The sequence below is a fragment of the Leptinotarsa decemlineata genome, unplaced genomic scaffold (genome assembly GCF_025532065.1).
Source record: "Leptinotarsa decemlineata unplaced genomic scaffold, Ldec_3_MD MMD2_tig00026282_RagTag_RagTag, whole genome shotgun sequence".
Lineage (NCBI taxonomy): Eukaryota > Metazoa > Arthropoda > Insecta > Coleoptera > Chrysomelidae > Leptinotarsa > Leptinotarsa decemlineata.
Window position 1 is genome coordinate 19,744,590 of NW_027412668.1, and position 20,343 is coordinate 19,764,932.

Below are 20,343 nucleotides of genomic sequence, written 5' to 3' on the forward strand. Positions count from 1 at the left end.
ATTAGGGAAAGTACTAAGGGTGACACAGCATTGAAAAGGTAATTCCATAAGGAATTCAGACATGTGAGTGTTCACTACTTAACTTTTCATTTTGGCGCTCTATTGCAGGAAAAACAACCGTTTCGTTTTCTGTAGTTTTGGAGCATGTCTAGGGTTATTTGACAACATTCGGTAATAATACGTTGACGTAACTCTGCTAACGATCTGGCTGAGTGGCGTATATTTTACTTTATAAATGGCCCCACAAAAAGTAATCTGAGGGGGGGCATTCAATGCATTCTCTTCTTCCCATCCAGTGTCTGTGAAATCTTTCATCCACGTATTGACGAACCGCTATAGCAAAATGTGGAGGAGCTCCGTACTGTTGGAATATTAGGTGGTCCTCGGTTATCGTTTTTTATTATGTTGGATCAACAGTATCTTCGAGTAATTCCAAATACATATCCCCAGTTAAATTACCTGGTAGAAAAAATGGTCCAGTAATACGATCGCCAAATATTCCAGGTCAAACATTCAATTCAATGATAGTGAAATAACCTACAATTTCATTTCAGGTTTATTGTTGCTTAATATAATTGTTATTTTCAACTATTCTTTTTTAATTATTCTTTTTTACTTGTTTCAGGGATTTCAAATCATTTTATATAGTAGACAATGGAAGTCCGAACTAGTGAAATTCATCACGAAACATTGTCAATCACCTTCAAACAAACATTTTTTATTTCACTCGTTAATGTACCTGACGTACTACTGTCAAGAAACTAACACAAATAAGCACTGAAACAAAAAGTTTTTTATTATACCAATACATAGGCGTAGTAAGTCAATTGTTATTCCAAAGGTACGAATGTCATCAAATAACTTCAGAAATGCTCAAAAATGTCAGACGGCGTTTCGAGAATAACTTATACTCATTTATGCGGTTCATGGCGAACACTTTGAGCATCTACTGTGAATTAAAGTAGTAATTTTATGTAATTTTTTCAATTGTTTTTTTCTTGAATTTTTCACATTACCTTTCAAATAAAATGTGAATTGAAAAACGAAACAGTTGTTTTTCCTGTAATAGAGCGCCAAAATGAAAAGTTAAGTAGCGAACACTCACACGTCTGAATTCCTTATGGAATTACCTTTTCAATGCTGTGTCACACTTAGTACTTTCCCTAATCAAATTGATTGAGTGACCAAGTGGTGGGGAGAGAAGTATGACAGTTGAGGTAACGATAGGATTTGTCCCCCTTGGATTTGAAATTGACGTGTTTTTGCATTATGCTCACAATACATGTGTTTTAAAGAATTCGTTTTCGGTGTCGGGTTAAATCGAAATTTCGTCCGCCATTTTGGAGCCACCATCTTGATTTTTTGCATTGAAAAACAATTCATAATTTTCGACCCTGAAAACCACCACTTATCAATTTTGAATCAAATCGGACCATAATTGCAAATCTTGTCCGCCATTGTGAAGCCGCCATCTTGTTTTTCCCCTAGAAAAACTCCATAATGCATTGTCACCGAATTTATGTCAAATTAGCTTGCGAATGGGGTATCATAATTTGAAATTACGTAACAGTTTTTTTTCCCGCAAGAAGGCGCCAGAATCGAAAGTTAGGTAGCTAAAATTAACATGGCTGAATTCCTTATGAAATTACCTTTTTAACGATGTGTCACAATTACTACTTTCCCTATTCAAATTGTATGAGTGATAGTCACCGAGGGGTGGGGGAAGAGGTATGACAGTTGAGGTTATGATAGGAAGATGTCCCCCTTGGATTAAAAATTGACGTGTTTTGGCATTGTTTTCAGAACATATGTGTTTTGAAGATATTCGATCTGTTTCGTTTTTGGTGCCCCACCCCGTATACAAATTAGCTAAAAAGTATAAAGTAAAAAAGGCATGTGATACATATAAAAATTACTCAGATTATATGACAAAAACAAGTTCAATGAAATATGAAATATTCTATAATTCTTCTGATTCGAAAAACATTTTTAATTCTATTAGAAAACTGGGTTAAAACTAATATGTATGTTATTCTCAATATACTTGTTTGGAAAAAATGTTCAGTATGTTATTTCAAAAAGTGAAGCCAGCAATATTTTTTAATAAAATTTGGTATACCACCATTTGAGAGGGTGACCAGTCCAATGGTGATTTTAAATTTTTCCTAAAAAAACGCTAATACGATTTCTTGTATTCAAACCTATGAAAATATTCGCAGCATGCCTTGGTCGTTGTAGAAAGTACAGTTTTTCGAACTCTACAATTCAAAATAAAGTTCTTAGAAATCGGAGAAAAGATGGAAATTTTTGGAAGGTGTATCGCTTTCAAGTGAGTCACAGTGTATATTCTATTACAAATTATTAAATTTATCCGGAAATGTTTCTTTTTTGAGCAAATATCATACTTATTGTTTTGAATCATTCCCTGAAAAAAATAACACCGGCCGTCGCTGGTCGTCGTAAATCGATTATGACTTGGCCAAGATCGCGCTCAACTTGTCTTGTTCTAGTTGGATGCCGCGTCGCTTCGATAGTCTTCTAGCGCCTTCCCTATCGGCTTCGGGAGACTTTGAATAACATATATAAACACTTCCCACACGTATATCGGGGAAGTCTAGTTGGCAGTTCGTTATAAAGCTATCTAATAAAGCGATAGACATTTGAATATTAGTTTGAAATTTTAGTTGAAGTGTTTAGTCGTATTGTCAGCGTAGAAGTGAAATAATATTGAGTTTTGTTGTACTGTGTAATCAATTATTGGCAAATCCATGGGGAAAACGTAACAATCAAGAGAATTTTCATAGTTCCGATATTATCGTAGAATAATATTAGTGTTTCAATAAAAATAGGGGTATTCAAATTCAGAGTCTATGCGAGGAGAAAGAGAGTAGATTAAATTGTGCTGAAGTTGCCAATTTTTTAATACTATCGAATGACCCCAAAAAATTTACTCTATCTTTTTTATTCCGAAGATATGAAACTATTGAAGTATATTAGTCAGACTGAATCCGCTATTAAAACTCGAATCAAAGATCATGCACCTTTACCTCATCTTGAAGGCTTTCGAAAATCTGGAACATTGAATTGTAGATCCAAATCTATGAACCCGACACAAAAACGATTTTGAACAGTCCCTAGTTCACTCTATTAAATCATTCTTTTGAAATTAGCGGATAATTCGCCGAAATTGTTTATAAATGAAAGTGAAATTTTTCTCTGTTGGATATCAATTAATATTTAGGAATCAGTATAGTTCATCTCCTGAAAACTCCACTTGATTGGTGAAACATGCGTGAAGAATAGTGTATATCGGAGCAGTGTTTGTGTTGGATCCATTCTAAGCCAGAATTTCCAGCTCAACCTGTCAATCTCTTGTTACTAATGTTATTATAATTCACATTATTCATGTCAAAGTGAATTCTAGTATTCTGTACCCAATTTATTTATTTTTTTTCGTATAGATGAAGGCCAACCTAGAAAACGTTACATACAAGTTGTTCCGGATTCAAAGTTGGAGTTCGTGCAAATGAAAATAAAATATGGAAATAGACAGTTGTGCTGCGTACTCTATGCTACGTTTGATTTCAACTTTTTCCTTAGACTAGAAAAATTTATTCAGCTTCGAAGTTTTCACAGAATGAAATTAAAATGCTAGCAATATTCAAAGTTCATGTATGGCAAAATCAAGAAGATATTGCATTAAGTAATTTCGCAAAAAAAAATCGATTTGTTAGTGATATTAGAGTTACTCCTATTTCCCTAAATCTCGACCCTGCATTACTTAAAATTGAAAATTTGCCGTTTTCATTGAAACCAATTGTCAATGTTAAAAAAATCAATAAGAGCGGTATGTGAAAACAGTAACTCATCCAGTGGGCATCACTTATCGTTTATGTCGTAATATATTGATTTATGTAATTATTTCGACTTCAGTATTTAGATTAATACCGGTTATGATGACATCAAAAGTGGCATGTTTAATAGTTGTCAAGAGTATTAAAAGATGATGTTTACGAAGTTTGGGTTTGAAATATTTTCAACACTAGTGTTGTTAAATTCTTTTACAAATGTATTATATACATTAATTACGTTATTATTATTTATGAACATCAATATGAAAAGAACAATTAGAACAACTGCTGATATTAATACCTTGCGATGTTTAAGAGCCTTGTAATACATTTGATTATTCTTTCAGCAATGGCCTTTTTATAAGAAATAGATTGATCTTTGTAACACTCAACTACTGTTGTAAACTTCCATCCTCAGTGCTTCTTAATATCCGTTATATTTGCTCCTGATTCTGCTAGCAAAGAAGCAGAAGAGCTTCTGAAACGGTGACCCGTATATTCCTTTGGTTCAGGGTGGTTCAGAAACTCAGTAATGGTAGAGGGCATTTTCCCAAACGTGTTTATACCAACTGGTTTGGCACTGCATTTATAATTTTGGTATGTCAGAAAAAAACGTTGATGCCACGTATGCCACGTATTTATCAAAATAGTCAATGTTTTTCCAACGATGCAAAAAGAACGATCTATTTTCGTTTTTGTATTTGGAATTTGAACAATTAATGATTTATCCATTAATTTAATGTTTTCTATTAATAAATGGCACAGCTCTTCAGGCCGGCAGTCTCCATATATTCCGAAAATAGTAACAACTTTTATCGTCAAATATTTTTCATCTGGCGCCTCGTTTATAAACCTCTGGACTTGTTCAAACTTGAGAGTTTTTGATTGTTTGGGCTTATAACTTTCATTTTTCCGCTTTAAGAATGCTATTACCTTGAAATATTTGCTTGTATTAACACCATTTTCAACGAGCGCACTCAACTTTATCATTGAAAACTTGCTCCACAAAGTTGACGAATTCCATAGTTTTGATTTCTCTTCTAGATAAGAAAATTAGAATATGCGATGTCGTACTGCTGTGCCGAGTTCTTTGTTAACAATTCAATTGAAGCTCTTTTTGCAACCTTTCAATATCGTCAGGAACACACAATTCCTCACTATTGTTCTTCATTATGCAAGACATTAAACACCAGCAAGAACTTTAAATGTGACTTTAAATAGAACGCGTGAGCTGTAAACAATACTGTTTGTTGGTAACCAGTTGATTCGGTGTCACCTGACACGGTAACTTCACAGCAAATGCGATAACATGAAAATAGTTAAGTGAAAAGAAATGTCAAAATGTGTTTTTATAGAAATATTAAATTTAACTATTTTATTATGAAAACAGGACAGTTGTACAATAAACTTTGTATGATATTTGTGTTAAAAGTAAGTTTTATTTTGTTCGTGAAATTGCTCAACTCGCTACGCTCGTTCCGAAAACTTTTTCACTCACAAATTAAAACCATAAATAGCTATTACAGTATTAACGGAGAACAAAACACTGATAAGATGTTTCATAAAGAATTGAAATGCGTAACACAAAAGTTTGTTTTCATTTATTTTGTTATGAAACTTCAACTGAAAGTAAGATACCAAATAATACTCGTGATTCATACATTAAATACAATTATACATCTTTTCGAGAGAATATTTTTTGATGACTTTAGGTTTTTGAAAAGTGAAATTGAACTATATTTGTCATCATTTGAGCACATACGATAGAGAACGGCAGATATATCGAACAAATCAAAGCTGTCGAAATTGATATAGTCTGCGTCACTGTAAAGAACAAACTGCAGAGTCTGTTTGTCCGGTAGTAGTAATTTTCTGTGAACGCTCCTTTGGACTGGAAATAGATGAAGACTGCTTCATAGTAGGTCGTTTCTGCCCATTAAATCGGCTCAACTCTACCCCGGAATGTCTGGCAACCAAATCTGTTAAACAAGAACTAACCTACAACAGAATAACACATTCATATCAATCGTATCTTAATTATACAGCGTAAAATATATACTTTTCTGTTAACAGAAAAGTATATATTTTGAATGTAGGTAATTATAATCGCAAGCTCTGTAATAACCATGACAACATGTGACAAAAAAAACAATCACTACGTGTTTTCAATGCCAACATAAGGCCTCAATTTCATATTAGTGCTTAACGGATCAAAATTCTTCCTTTCTTCAATGCAACACTAAACACAAAATCAACATGAACCATCTTAACCTGATAGTTACTTCGAACATACAGCAAATCACTTCCACAAAGCTCAGCTTTGCGTCAGTTGTGAAAATAGCATTAATATATTCAACAGTTATTGAATCACTGATTTCCCATGGTTCAAAAATTACTACTTAGCTGAATTTTGGTATACACCTTCATTATGGCGTTTTAATGAAGATGTGAAAAATCGACATTGATAAAAAATTGGCAAAAAAAGTTATAAGGGTCAAAAGGTCACGAAAATCAGTTTTTCGCGAATATCTCGCGACCTATGGCTCGGAGGTCAATAAAGGTCGTTATAAAAATTATTCCTTATACGATTATCTACAAAAAATGTCTCTTGCATTTTTCTGTAAAGTCAACCGTTGGCGTTGGAATGAGAAAAACTCAGAAATCAAAAATATATCAATACTTGGAGCAAATTAATTATCAATTAGTTTGTGATAATGCAACATACATAATTGATGGTGGATTTCTTATGCATCGTGTTGTATGGCAAAAAAAAATGATACATTCAATATTATTATTAACAAATATATTAATTAATATTACTGGAGTTTTTTCCCAACATCAAATCGTTATTTTTAACACCTCGACACGTATTTCGATCACCAAGTGATCATCTTCAAAGAGGAAGATTTAGAAGATTCAGTTTAATCTTCCTCTTTGAAGATGATCACTTGGTGATCGAAACACGTGTCGAGGTGTTGAAAATAACAGTACTATTCATTACTACACCAAAGGTTCCAAACAGTGCACCATAAGTAAATATATTAATCGTTTATCAAACAATTTTCGTCAAAATATGGTTGTCATTTTTTATGGTTAGGTGGAAGTCCACTAACGCTGGACGGCACGTGGCGCTGGACACTCGCGCTATCCCGACAAGTGACAACGCGTTCGGTTCAAAAATCGATGGGAGGGGCGCGGGGAAGGTAGTGATACAGGGACAGAGGACGCGGCCACCAGACACTGGCGGTTATCAATTTTTGCCGAAAAAACAACGTTCATGTGATGAGCTCACCACCACACACCACCCCCAAGCTCCAACCGCTGGACAGAACATTCTTGAAGTCATTCCAAGATGCTTTCAACCAACGATGCGACATGTGGATGAGAGCAAACGCCGGATCTCGGATAACCGACTACAATATTGCTGGTTTGGTCAAAGAAGCGTTTACTAAAGTAGCTCAGCTGGATATTGCGGTGTCTGGGTTTAAATGCACAGGAATTTACCCATTTGATAGGCATTTATTTTCTGACGTGGATTATTTAGCTGCAGACATGACCACTATTCCACTAGAAGAGCCAGAAACTTCCTTAAACGTACCAAGTTGCAGAGGGAAAATTTCCGTGACGTCCTGTGGTGCACAACTGTCCAACGATTTGGTTTCAAAAGAATCGACAGTCACTCCTAGAGAATCTATCAACGAACCAATAATCAGCAGTCCCAAGCCGTCGACGAGCTTTGATCCAGATGTTGTTCAGATTGTCCATAAATTGACACCATTGCCGGATGCTGCCATAAGAAAATCAGCGATTCGAAAGAGAAAAAGTGAAAGATGCGAAATTCTAACATCATCACCCTACAAAATTGCTGCTGTAGAAAAAGAGAATGAAAAACCCTCAAAGAATAAAAAAAAAGAATGGGATCCAAGTTCAAAACAGCAATAGAAGAGAAGGAGAAACGAACCAAAGGTGTGAAGGCCAAAGGAAAAATTGACATGAAACGGAGAAAAAGAACCATTAACTCAAATATGTAACATCGGAAACATAACTTGCGTAGTATGCTTAGAGGACCACGACGAAGACTGGATACAATGCTCTAGTTGTCAAGAGTGGGCTCACGGAGCATGTGCCGACATTCCTGAATCAAAAGATGTGTATGCAACCGATGCACGGCGTTTCAATAGTGTCCGGCGCTAGGGGTTCAAAGTTGAGTCCGTCCGGTACTAGGTGCCAGTGCCAAAATTTTTTTAACTCCGAAATATATTTAAGCAAAAGTTGTATTTTTGTTCATTGATTTTGATTTCATAATTGGTTGACTTAACTAATAAATAAATAAAGTTACATTTCTCGAAGTAGTTTTTATTTTATTTTCTGAAAACCTTAGATGTCCGCCACTAGGGGACTTCCTCCTACTCCGATACCAGTAAAAATATCAAAGCGATGGAACAACTAAGACGAACCGCACTTCACAATGAATCGATGGAAGTTCCGATCAGTCAAGAAAAATGTGTATCTAATCGATTTAACAAAAGAAAATTAATTGAAATGCTCATTGAAAATTTCGAAAAAGTTGGTATTTCTACAAGACAATCACGCGATGATGCTGGCGTCTTAATAGTTGAAACAGGAATTGAAAAATCAATAAATACTAAAATTATCGTTGGCGAAGACAGATCTATTGGTACTTCCCATAGCACGCACACAAATACTTGATCAATCTACATTCATTTTTTTAAGAAACCAGGGAAAAAGTTGAAACAGAAATATACTCGACTGAGAGCCTCAACAAGTATCCACACTGCAAGAAAATTATTCTGTTTCTACATGCTATGACCGGATGTGACACAACTTCAACACTTTTTGGGAAAGGAAAAATTAAAGTCATGAAGATGTTTGAAAAAAGACCCGATTTAGACAATTCTGCAGAAATATTCCAACAAGAAAATTGCGCTCGAGATGCCCTTGTCAATGCTGGAATACATTTTCTACTAGCAATGTACGGTGCTCCAAAATCAGAAAATTCAATTCACAATTACAGATACTGCAGTAGATAATAGATAATCGTATGAGGAATAATTTTTATAATGAACGTTATTGACCTCCGAGCCATAGGTCGCGAGATATTCCCGAAAAACTGATTTTCGTGACCTTTTGACCCTTATAACTTTTTTAGTCGGCACGATATCAATGTCGATTTTTCACATCTTCATTAAAACGCCATAATGAAGGTGTATACCAAAATTCAGCTCAGTAGGAATTTTCCCGCAGATAAAACATTAAATGACTGGACTATAAGTCGATGATGTGTTATCATAAAGAAGTACAGCGGAACAGGAGAACAAGTAGTAATCCTGGAGAGGCAGTCCCACAGAAATTTTGTTTAGAGAGCGGTTTGGTACAAGTGACGAAAATATCCAGGTTTCATCCAAGTATGTGTTTAAATTGATGGCATTATGCGCTTTTCAAACAAAGCATACCTTCTTCCTAATAATTCCTATATTTTTCACTGTCTTTGTCCACTCAACGACTGCTTTTATTTGTTTTACCTAAAAAACATTTTGTTTCATATATTGGTAGGACGGTATCCTGGTGGGTTGACGTGGGTGATCAGCTCCACTCAGTTAATCGACCGATGTGCGAACCGGTGGTTCGAACCGCAAGGCCAGACGATTTATTTTCACTTCCTATCGTCCAACCCGTATGAGGAATCACACGTTAATATATAAGACATTGTTAGTCCTTAGCTCGCACAAGTTTCTACTTTTGTATTATGTATTTTCCTTGAGGTATTCTGCATGTAGACAGATGAATGAGAGATGATAAGAAATGGAACTCCTTTTTTTCACAATTTTCATTATTGGATATAAAAAAAATCGCAATTGAAAAATTATTTCAAATGGAATTCAGTGTAAATGGCAATGTATGACCTCTCAAATTGGAGAGTGATGGAAGAATATTGACTCAGATTGTACCCAAACAGTTTAACTGATAGTGAAGGATCTATACCTTGACTTGGCGGAAACCCTGATTTCACCAGCGAATCGGTGCTGACATATTAGAAATCATAGATATTTCGAAAGCAAAATTGGCTAACGGTTATATGCTCTGTTGGTTAGAAAACTATTTCACGAATATCTCTAACAATTTCAGAATCCTTGAATATACAGTGTATGCGATTTCAAACCGCAAGACCCTGTTATTTTGGAACCCATTAACCGATTTTGAAAAATGACAATATAAAATTATGGTACTCGACGAGCTCTATCCAAATGTGTTGACAGATGTAAATTATTCTCATTTTCAAGGCTTGCTATGACCTGCAAAATGGGTAGAAATTTCGAGAAAGACCACTAGGCATTTTCTTTATCGGAAAAGTGGATACCCCATTCGATTTGGGCATATTTCAAACATCTAGATTCCAAGTTTCAGCCCTATATCTCATACAGGGTGTTAGTTATATGATGACAAATTTACAAATCCATGATTTTTGACTGACCCTGTATGAAAGTCTATGAACTTTACAGAAAAGATGAAGTAACCAATCAATGAAATAATATTTCGCATACTCAGCTACAAAGTTATATAGGTTGTGATCGATTCATGGAGTTGTCTCTAGTTTAATTAAAATCAACAAATCAAAAGTTGAAAACGTAGTTTTAGTTTTAGAAAAATTACCAACAACAGAAATAAATTAAATGATAAATGGAACAGTTTTTTTCAGATGTTGGACTTTTGACTATATCCTCCTTCAAGCTCTATACATTTTTCATATCGTCGTCTCAAATTCTGACGGGTCTTCCTCACTTGGCCTGATGTTATTTCACCATAGTTATACCTTATCCTCTCCTTCATGGTCTATTTCTATAAACACTTTCTTTCAAATATCCCCACAGAAAAAATCGAATGGAGTCAGGTCTGGTGATTAAGGGAGCCAACAAAGAAACGGGCTGTTCCTTCCAATGCATCGTCCTTGAAGCTTTTTATCAAGATATTGACTCACAGCAATCACATTGTGAATGGAGGCACCGTCTAGCTCAAATATAACATTTCTGCGTTCTTCAATGAATTAGTTCTCCAAGAATTTCGTTGTCAAAAAATTATAAAATCCTCCATCGTTTAGTGTGTTTTCTAAAAAGACTGGACCTGTTATCCGGTTTTTGAATATTTCTACCCAGACATTGATTTTTTGTGAATATTGTCTTTTTGCATTTACCATCCAGTGTGGATTCTCCCTTGCCCAGTGCCTGAAATTTTGAGTGGACATTGTACCGTTAGTAGTAAATGTCGCTTCATCGGTGAAGAAAATATTGCCTAGAAAGTTAGTATTATTCAAATATTCACCTTGGCAGAATAAACAGAATTCTAAGCTTCATTCCTCATCGCCTCTTTCTAACGTGTGCATGATTTTCGGTTTGAAGCAAATAATTATTTTTTTTAAACATGTACGAATTTTAGATATACTATCGTGTAAATCTCGTGAAATCTGCCGCAAGCTATTTTTCGGGTTTTCTTGAACATACTCTAAAATTTGTCCGTCTATCTCTTTCGGTACATGTGTTTCATTTACTCTCCCGGTTCTATTGAATAACGTATTGATCCTGGAGACGGTTTTAAGGTGAATTGGTTCACGATCTGGATGTCTTCTGTTGAATTCTTCCACGGCCACCGTTGATCAAGCATTATCGCCAACAAAACCCAATCTCAATTTTCTCGACTAAGTTGAGATTTACCATTTTAAAAACTCGCAAAACCCTTTTATAACTTTTTTCGCCAAATACTTGTGGAAAGCGTTTGAGGATACCTAACTCTCAAAATTATAACAACGAAAAAAGAAACAACTCAATTTCAAAGCCTGCTATGAAACCAGCGCCTGGCTTATTGATCTGATCATATGAATATGCTGTATGAAATGAAATCATGAAAATTTTGCCAAACTCTGTCATCGGGTTGGGATGAATGTTAAAAAAATTATATAAAAGGGTATTTTTATAATCGCTGATTGACTATTTATTATACCAGAAAATCAAACGAAATGGATAAAACATTTTCAACTTTTGATTTTTGGTTGAACTAGGGACATCTATCTGTAGATGTTACGATGTACATCGTATTTGAATATTTCATATGTTCCTCATTTCAATGGCTACTTCACTTTTCCTTTAAAGTGTACAGTTTGTTATACAGGGTAAGTCAAAAAATCATGAGTTTGGGAATTTGCCATCATATAACTAACGCACTGTATGAAATATTGGGCTGAAACTTGGTATATAGGGGTTTGAAATATGTCCGAATCGAATGGGCTATCCACTTTTCCGATAAAAAAATGCCTAAAGCCATTCTCAAAATTTCGACTCGCTGAGCAGGTCACAGTAGGCCTCGATTATAAGAAAAATTCATATCTATCAACAAGTCTCCTTAAATTCAAAAAGTTTATCTGTTCAAATTTTAATAACTAGTCTCAAGATATCTACAGGCCGTTTCTTTTATCATAACAGATACGAAGACGATTTAATGGGAAAAAAAGTAACTCTCATCGGGAATCGTTTTTTTTTTCGAATGGAATTGTTATTCCAAAGAATATGTTATTGTATTCGAAGTGTACCATGAGGATGTAATAATAAATATTCGATAAAACGTTTTGTGTCAACATGGCCACCATCAACTTTTTTTTAAATACGGACCTATCTTTTTTATTACAGATATTGATAATCCAAGGGTATATCACATTTGATATTTTTATAGTGTTTCATTTGAAATAACCACCATCATCAGTGACAACAATCAAGCAGAAAAACAATTTATTTTATCATGAACTTTTGGGAAAAATGAAACCAATACGGAAAATCAAAGCTACATGGCAATCTACATTAAATGCTTGAATTGACGACCTCTTTGTTGAATGCACATAAGTTGTCGGTCCAGACAATTTCTGTGGAAATTTTCTAGCATAATAGGTGTAACACTAATACATGCATCTCTTATTTTTGTTTGAGATGGTCGATATCTGTACTTGGTGTTGAAAAAACTTCATCCATCACCAGACAAAATATCTGAAGAAGTAAGATCTGGGGATCGAGCTGGCCAGTTAACTGATCCATTGTTTCCAATCCATTTTCTTGGGGATATTACATCTAAATGTTTTTTTACTATTGCTGCATTATGGGGAGGAGCGCCGTCCTGTTGAAAATATTGCATTTCATGGCGGATATTCAGTGGCAATTCATCTAAGTAGCCAACGAATTCATTGAATAGAAAATAAAGATACATTTCACTATTCAAATGATCATCGTAAAAGAAAGGGCCAAGGCTGTTCCCACAATTCCCAACCAAACATTTATTCCGAACCTTTTTTGGAAATTAATTTTCCATATTAATTTTTTACAAATATTTCCAACTTCCCTGTTTTTACGTCTTAACCACTTCGCGAATCGCACTCTCCTTCCGTAATCCCTTACATTGAGGTGATGAACTTTGCGTATCCTGTAGCATTTATATTTGTTTTTTACAAAATAGTTCTGGTGGATTTTACAGTAATCCCCATTTCGTGGGCAATTTTTCGTGAAGAACAATCTAGATTAGCATAATTTTTGTAACTGACCAATCCTAAATTAAAAAAAACTGTGTAACTTTTTCTGTGGTAATATTTGCTTACCCATAACACTTATTTGATTCCTCATACTTCCAGTAACCACACATTTTCTTGTGTTTTTTCTGTAAAATGCACCATAATCCCTCAAATTTCTTTCTAATCGTCTAATCATTTGGATGTTCGGAATACGACGATTCGGGTATAGCTCAACATACATATTCCTTGCCAAAAGAGGATTTCTATTTGATTTTGCATAACTAAATAGCATATCAGTCCTTTCATCATTTGAATACATCTTTGATATGTTCATAAACGTCCGACAGTTCTCAACAGATATCAACAACGCATTCATTTTACCTGCCATATAAACCAAGCAAAGCCTACGCGTTTAAAATGGCAAATGAAATGAGATGCTATTTTATCATATCCAAATCATACAACAATCGAATTTTTGACCAAAAAGTGATATTTTCGTTACTTCCAGAATTGAGAATTATGAAAATATTACGAATTGTAATTGATTAGGGAGAAGTAAGCCTTGAAAGAAGGATTACGGCAATAAAAAAAATTCCAATACGAAACAGTACGAATTTTCATTGTGTTAGGATATCTACCTGTCGAATTTAAAATTGTTGGCACTGATGATGGTAGTTATTTCAAATGAAATGCTATAAAAATATCAAATGTGATATACACTTCGATTGAGAATTAGTTGCTTTATCAATATCTGTAATAAAAAAGACAAGTCCGTATTTTTTAAAAAAGTTGCTGGTGACCATGTTGACACGAAACGTTTTATCGAATATTTATTATTACATCGTCATAGTACAGTTCGAATACAATAACATTTTCTGGGAAAGAAAGTTTTCGGCTTTCTACTACTCCATCTTGATACAAAAAAAGGGATGAGGGAATCTTCCAAAGAAAGGAAGTAAGTAATCAATTTGAAAATAAGTAACTCTATACAAGGATGTGTAGATCATGCAAAGAAGTAACTTTCAGACACAAACTGAAAGAAAGTCCTCCTGAAACAGCTACTTTCATATAAACATTAAATTATACGAAAGAAAAAAAATCTTTCGAAACAAATACTTCTTAATGAACACTGAATTATACAGAAGATTTCTCTACTCAGTATATAATATAGCATTGTTACCACATGATAAAAGAAACGGTCTGTATTTGCATTACAGTAGGCTATCACCAACAGTAAGAAAAGTGGACGGAGTCAAGAATCCGGATACCGGTGATCCGTGCTGAATAATTATTCTTCAACCTGTTTTATTTTTTCGTCTTTCTTATGATTCTTTCACCTCTTCAAAAAACTCAATTGTTCTGTGTATAATCGCTATTTGGATGTCATCCTTCTTCCTAATGTCATACTCCACACTTCCTATGTCATACTCCATCGATAACTTGATCGAGGACCTATTCTGTTTGTAAGTTTTTGATTCGTGTCTTGAGTCAATAGATTTGAAACACTAGTTTACATTTTTTTTTCTGAGATGACGAGAAACTCATTCAAGTAGACCTGTTTTTCAAACGTACAAGTAAATTAGTAATCAATGATTCAATAACTTTTCATAAATTGTCGCCTTATTTAACGTAGCTTTTTATTTTCAATAAAAGGGTGTTATTATAAATTACCTAACAAAGATTCAGAGTACAGTTTTTGCATCACTTACATTTTCACCAGTTTTAGCTGATACCAAAAAATGTACTAATTGAGTCTCAGCAACAAAACGTTTGGTTCTATCCAATCCCACAGTTCTTTTATGTTCGGAATCGTCTAAAACGGGGCAAATTTAAAACATACATATACTTTCGAGCAACAAAACTCACTCTTGTTTCCATAAACTACAACTTCTGTTGGATAATCAATTGCATTCTTGACAATATTCAACCAAGATACTAAATTATCAAAACTAGATGAACTGGTAATATCATAAACGAGAACTATCATCTGGAATGAAATGTTGTAATATTCAATAAATTATGTTGAAGTATATTCACATTGGCATTGAAGAGGTAATTTTTCAGCATTTGTCCAGTAACTTGTATGCCTCCTAAATCGAATATTCTTATAGAAACTTCTTTTCCTTTCGATAATGTCAGTCTTTTCATATAAAAGTCAACTCCAACAGTTTGACTATAATGTCTAGAGAACTCATCGTAACAAAATCTTCTGATCAGGCTTGTCTAAAATATGGAACAAACAAAAGACGTTTATGCACTACGAAACTTGAGTAATGGTGGAACATTAAAATAAAAAATATTCAATACAACGGTTACTTTTTTCTCAGTTAAATTTAAAATTTCAAATATAACTCCACAGAAAGAAGTCAAGGGATGGGAGTCAGTCATTGAAGAGGGTCATGCGTTCTATCTACAGGGTGTTAATTAAGTATGTACCATAAATTTAACAGACGATTCTTTAGGTAATTTTAGGACGAAATGTTCATATAAACATGGGTCCGCAAATCCTTCGTTCTCAAGATACAGGGTGTTAAAATAAAAATAAGAAAAAAGTTATTCGTAAATATCTTTTACCTAATTTTGTTGTAATTTGGCAATGGTATTTATAACATTAAGGAGCTAATTTAGCCCGAACGTGATTCAATTTATTAAGTCCAGTGGCGCCTCGAGCGGGATTTGAAAGAATATTTTTGACTTAAAAATGTACGCCACTGACATTTGTGCAATTTTTATTTTTTCTTTGCATTAAGCAATTAGAAATACAACTTTTTTGTCTCTTGAATTTTTTTCGTATCTTGCTTAGTTTAAAAAAAAAAAGTCGACCTAATTGCTGTTCCTGAACTTCACAAGGAATAATATAGGGAATTACATGTTTCTTTTGTAAATTATTATTTTTACAATTTTCCATTACTGATTATGTAACAATAACAACAAATATTAATTAACATTAACATCTAGACTAACGAATTGCACTAAATTAAGTGTTGGAAATGGCCTCCTTCGGCCTCAATACAACCGTCTAGCCGCCGCATCATTGAAAATACTTCATACTTCATCATACATTGAAATACTTCTGAAAATACTCTGCGTATTTTTCATTATTTCACATGAATTAATGATTTTATTCCGTAAATCCTCTTCACTTTGAATAGCAGTTTTGTATAGCAACGCTTTAAGGTGTCCCCTGAGAAAATAATCTAAGGGATTCATTTCGGGCGAGCGAGGTGGCCATGGGTGTGGGCCTGCTCTACCAATCCAGCGATTATGGTAATTTTCATCCAAAAATTGCCGTGCCACTACACTAAAGTGTGGTGGAGCACCATCGTGCATGTACCACATACGGAATCTTTCCATGAGTGGAATTTCTTCTATAAGTCCAGGTAATACAAATTCTAAAAACCTTCGTTATTCTTCTCCATTAAGTCTAGGTGGAAGGAAGTGAGGCCCAAGGAGATGGTCACCGACAATTCCAACCCATTCGACTTAGGAAAAAGCTAGTCTTACAGGCAAATCTCTGGGCAACAGAGCTTGCACACGCTGCATGTGATAGGGTTATAGCTGCTGGGCTCTTAAAATCTGCCACACTGTGACATGGGTAATATTCAGTTCTTCAGTTATTTTCCGACTACTGGTATGAGGATTTACTTCAATCTCATTTAAAACAGATTCTTATTTATGGTATTTTCAGAAGAGTGCGAAATTCAATGATGCGGCGGCTAGACGGTTGTATTGAAGCCAAAGGAGGTCATTTCCAACACTTAATTTAGTCCATTTCGTTAGTCTAGATGTTGATGTTATTTAATATTTGTTGTTATTGTTACATAATTAGCAATGAAAAATTGTAAAAATAATAATTTCCAAAAGAAACATTTAATTCCCCATATTACTCCTTGTGAGGTCCAGGGATATGCAATTAGGTCGACTTTTTTTTCCTTAAAAACTAAGCAAGATACGAAAAAAATCCAAGAGACAAAAAAGTTGTATTTCTAATTGCTTAATCCAAAGAAATAATATAATAAAAATTGCACAAAAGTCAGTGACGTACATTTTTAAGTCAAAAATATTCGTTCAAATCCCGCTCGAGACGCCACTGGACTTAATACATTGAATCACGTTCGGGCTAAATTAGCTCCCTAATGTTATAAATACCATTGCTGAATTACAACGAAATTAGGTAAAGGATATTTAACATATTTACAAATAACTTTATTTTTATTTCAACACCCTGTATCTTGAGAAAGAAGGATTTGAGGACCCATGTTTATATGAACATTTCATCTTAAAATCACCTAAAGAATCGTCTGTTGAATTTATGGTACATACTTAATTAACACCCTGCATGTATCACTAAACAACAACCACTAGAAACTGGTCTGATACATTACTTTATATTCATAAGCACAATTGCAAAAATTGGATTCATCCAACCATAAAATACAAAATGAAAATCATTCATATTCTGACAGTAGGTAATGGATACACCAATGTCTACATTCTACCAAAAGACAAATTGGAATACTCATATGGAGTGTGACCTGTGTGTTCTGTGACCTCGCTCTCTGAAGGACATTTATTTCTGCATACAAGATGAGCCTTCTGATCATCATAGTTTTCTGTGTCAGAGCACATCTGTCATAGCGAGAGCTGCATTGATACTTCTAATATTTGATCTGAGATCGTTTCCCATCCAAAAATCAAAGCGTTCAATCAAAGTAGCGCATATCATAGAGCGGCACGGCATACATGTATTCCTCCAGGAGTGTTAGCTTTTTAGCGCATTACTCTTTTCAATGACGGGCAAATGAAAACCAAAACGACTTTTTTTGGGTGTCATCGGCATCGACTGTATTGGTCATGCATACAAGATGAGCCTCCTGATCATCATATTTTCTGTGTCAGAGCACATCTGTCATAGCGAGAGCTGTATTGATACTTCTAATATTTGATCTGAGATCAATTCCCATCCAAAAATAACAGCGTTCAATCAAAGTGGCGCATATTATAGAGCGGCATGGCATACATTTATTCCTCCAGTAGTGTTAGCTTTTTAGCGCATTACTCTGTTCAATGACGGGCAAATGAAAACCAAAACGACTTTTTTTGGGTGTCATCGGCATCGACTGTATTGGTCATTAGCCTCGTGTCCTGGGTAGGCAATGCTAATAACTCCCCGAACCACTTAGGGAGCATCATGGCTATTTGCAGTCCGTCAGCCGGTTAACGTTGCAGAATCGTCCAAACTTCAACTAGATAAATTCTCTCGAAGTTGGTATCGAACTCACGACCTTCCGATCGTGAGTTGGGCCAAAACGACTTAATGCTGTCTCTAACTGTTCCACTTGTGACTAATTCAGATTTTCACTGTTTCATTACAAACACATTGTTTTGATTCACGGCTCACATACCTAACTCGTTTATTTTTAGCTTTGGATAAAGAGACATGCTTTTGTAATTGTTTCTACCAGTTTCTACCAAAAAATATTGCAGCCAAGGATTTTCATTGCAATATTTTTTTTGTAACTTGCGACTTGTTTTATTTTCAATAAATGTAAAAAATGCTACTAGTTTGGATCAGCTGGTATATCGAATGATTTGAAAGGCTGGCTATTGAAGAATCCTCCTACACGAAATATCCTGCCTGTGATGGAATGGAGGAAGAACTAGTGAAATACCAGTAATTAGTGTAAAAAATCTGACTACAAACAATTTTATTCGAAACAGTACCTGAATTTTACGAATCAGACCTTAATTCATCTCCCAAAAAGAGGAACTATAAGACTGAACTGAATCTCTGCATTTGGTCTTTCTATTAGGTTGTTTCAAAAGTTCTGTCCTTTTTAATGTCATTTGTTTTTGTATTTTCATATCTCAACAAATATTTATTCTACTGTGTGTTTCAAATTCGATCCTCACCATTGGGATCTCGGTAACTATGAGAGATACGAAGATGGTTAAATTAAGACAAAGTTGCGCATTTACCTGGCTTAACAATATTCTGTTGAGAAAGTTCTGAAATTCCGAGTATATCCGGAGATATCCTGAAAAAAAACAGAAATTTCGGAAAATGGTTTTTATTTTTTCTGGTTATATTTTTCGAAGGGTTCGAAAATACATTGCACTTCCACATTGCCACTTTTTCCTTGCTACATAATGGTATTTTCAAGTTTGCTATCTGACGTTTCGTCTTCCGGTCACCATCATCAAGTTTATTTTTTCTTATGGACGCTACATTGGATTATTTCTGTTTTGAATAGAACCAGATTTTACCTTTTCAATGATGTATCATAAGTTATTATTCTTTTTCAAAAAATTGGAGATATTGAAAAAAATTTATTGTCATCATAATAGGCTTCAACTTTGATCTTTCTAAATTTACCTTTCAATCTGTTACACTCAATGACATTTTGTTATTGTACAAGTCATTGAATTTTTGGCTAAAAATGGCTTTCACGAAAGAAGAAAAAAGAGATATGATACAAATTTATTACAAATACGATAGAAACAGTGTTAGGACATCGGAAACGTATTTAAACTTGTATCCCGAAAGACGATAACCACATCGAACTATATTCAGGTTATTGGATCAAAATCTCACCGAGTTTGAAAAGCCGAGTAAAAAATACGGAGACAGAATGGACCAGGAAACTAAAGAAAATTTGATAAATGAGGTATGTATGAGGTAAGTTAGACATTGTGTCCTTTTCAATAAAAATTAATAATTCGCAGATAAACATGAACCCAGGAAATCTACACGTCAAATTTCCTCCAGAATGAATATTTGTCATACAAGTGCTTGGAGACATCTCAAAAAAGCGGTTTAAAATGTTACACAATACACATATCTCAAAAATTGAATCCAAGTGAGCCCGAAAGGCGATTAGAATTTTGTAATTGGCCAATAAGAAGACCTGATTTTCCTGTTTTCCTGGA

At 34.5% G+C, this 20,343-nt stretch overlaps 3 protein-coding genes across 6 annotated transcripts in view; 1 reads left to right on the forward strand and 2 right to left on the reverse strand.

Moving 5' to 3' along the window:
* IT (oxytocin/vasopressin-like peptide) overlaps positions 1-20,343 on the forward strand; it is a 42,529-nt gene that overhangs the window by 14,565 nt on the left and 7,621 nt on the right. The window lies entirely within an intron of this gene.
* Positions 1-20,343, reverse strand: part of LOC111502298 (replication factor C subunit RfC3) — a 39,520-nt gene that overhangs the window by 3,559 nt on the left and 15,618 nt on the right. The window lies entirely within an intron of this gene.
* Positions 87-20,343, reverse strand: part of LOC111502299 (ras-related protein Rab-28) — a 30,178-nt gene continuing 9,921 nt past the window's right edge. For 2 of the 3 annotated variants that reach the window (XM_074179996.1, XM_074179995.1), the window contains exons 3-6: positions 15,451-15,636; positions 15,280-15,400; positions 15,123-15,226; positions 87-5,849 (exon numbers count right to left, since the gene is read on the reverse strand). In XM_074179996.1, the coding sequence (XP_074036097.1) occupies positions 5,673-5,849; positions 15,123-15,226; positions 15,280-15,400; positions 15,451-15,636 (588 nt within the window). In that variant the 3' untranslated portion in view covers positions 87-5,672. The remainder of the gene's footprint in view (positions 5,850-15,122; positions 15,227-15,279; positions 15,401-15,450; positions 15,637-20,343) is intronic. The other variant, XM_023156359.2, reaches the window with a different exon arrangement.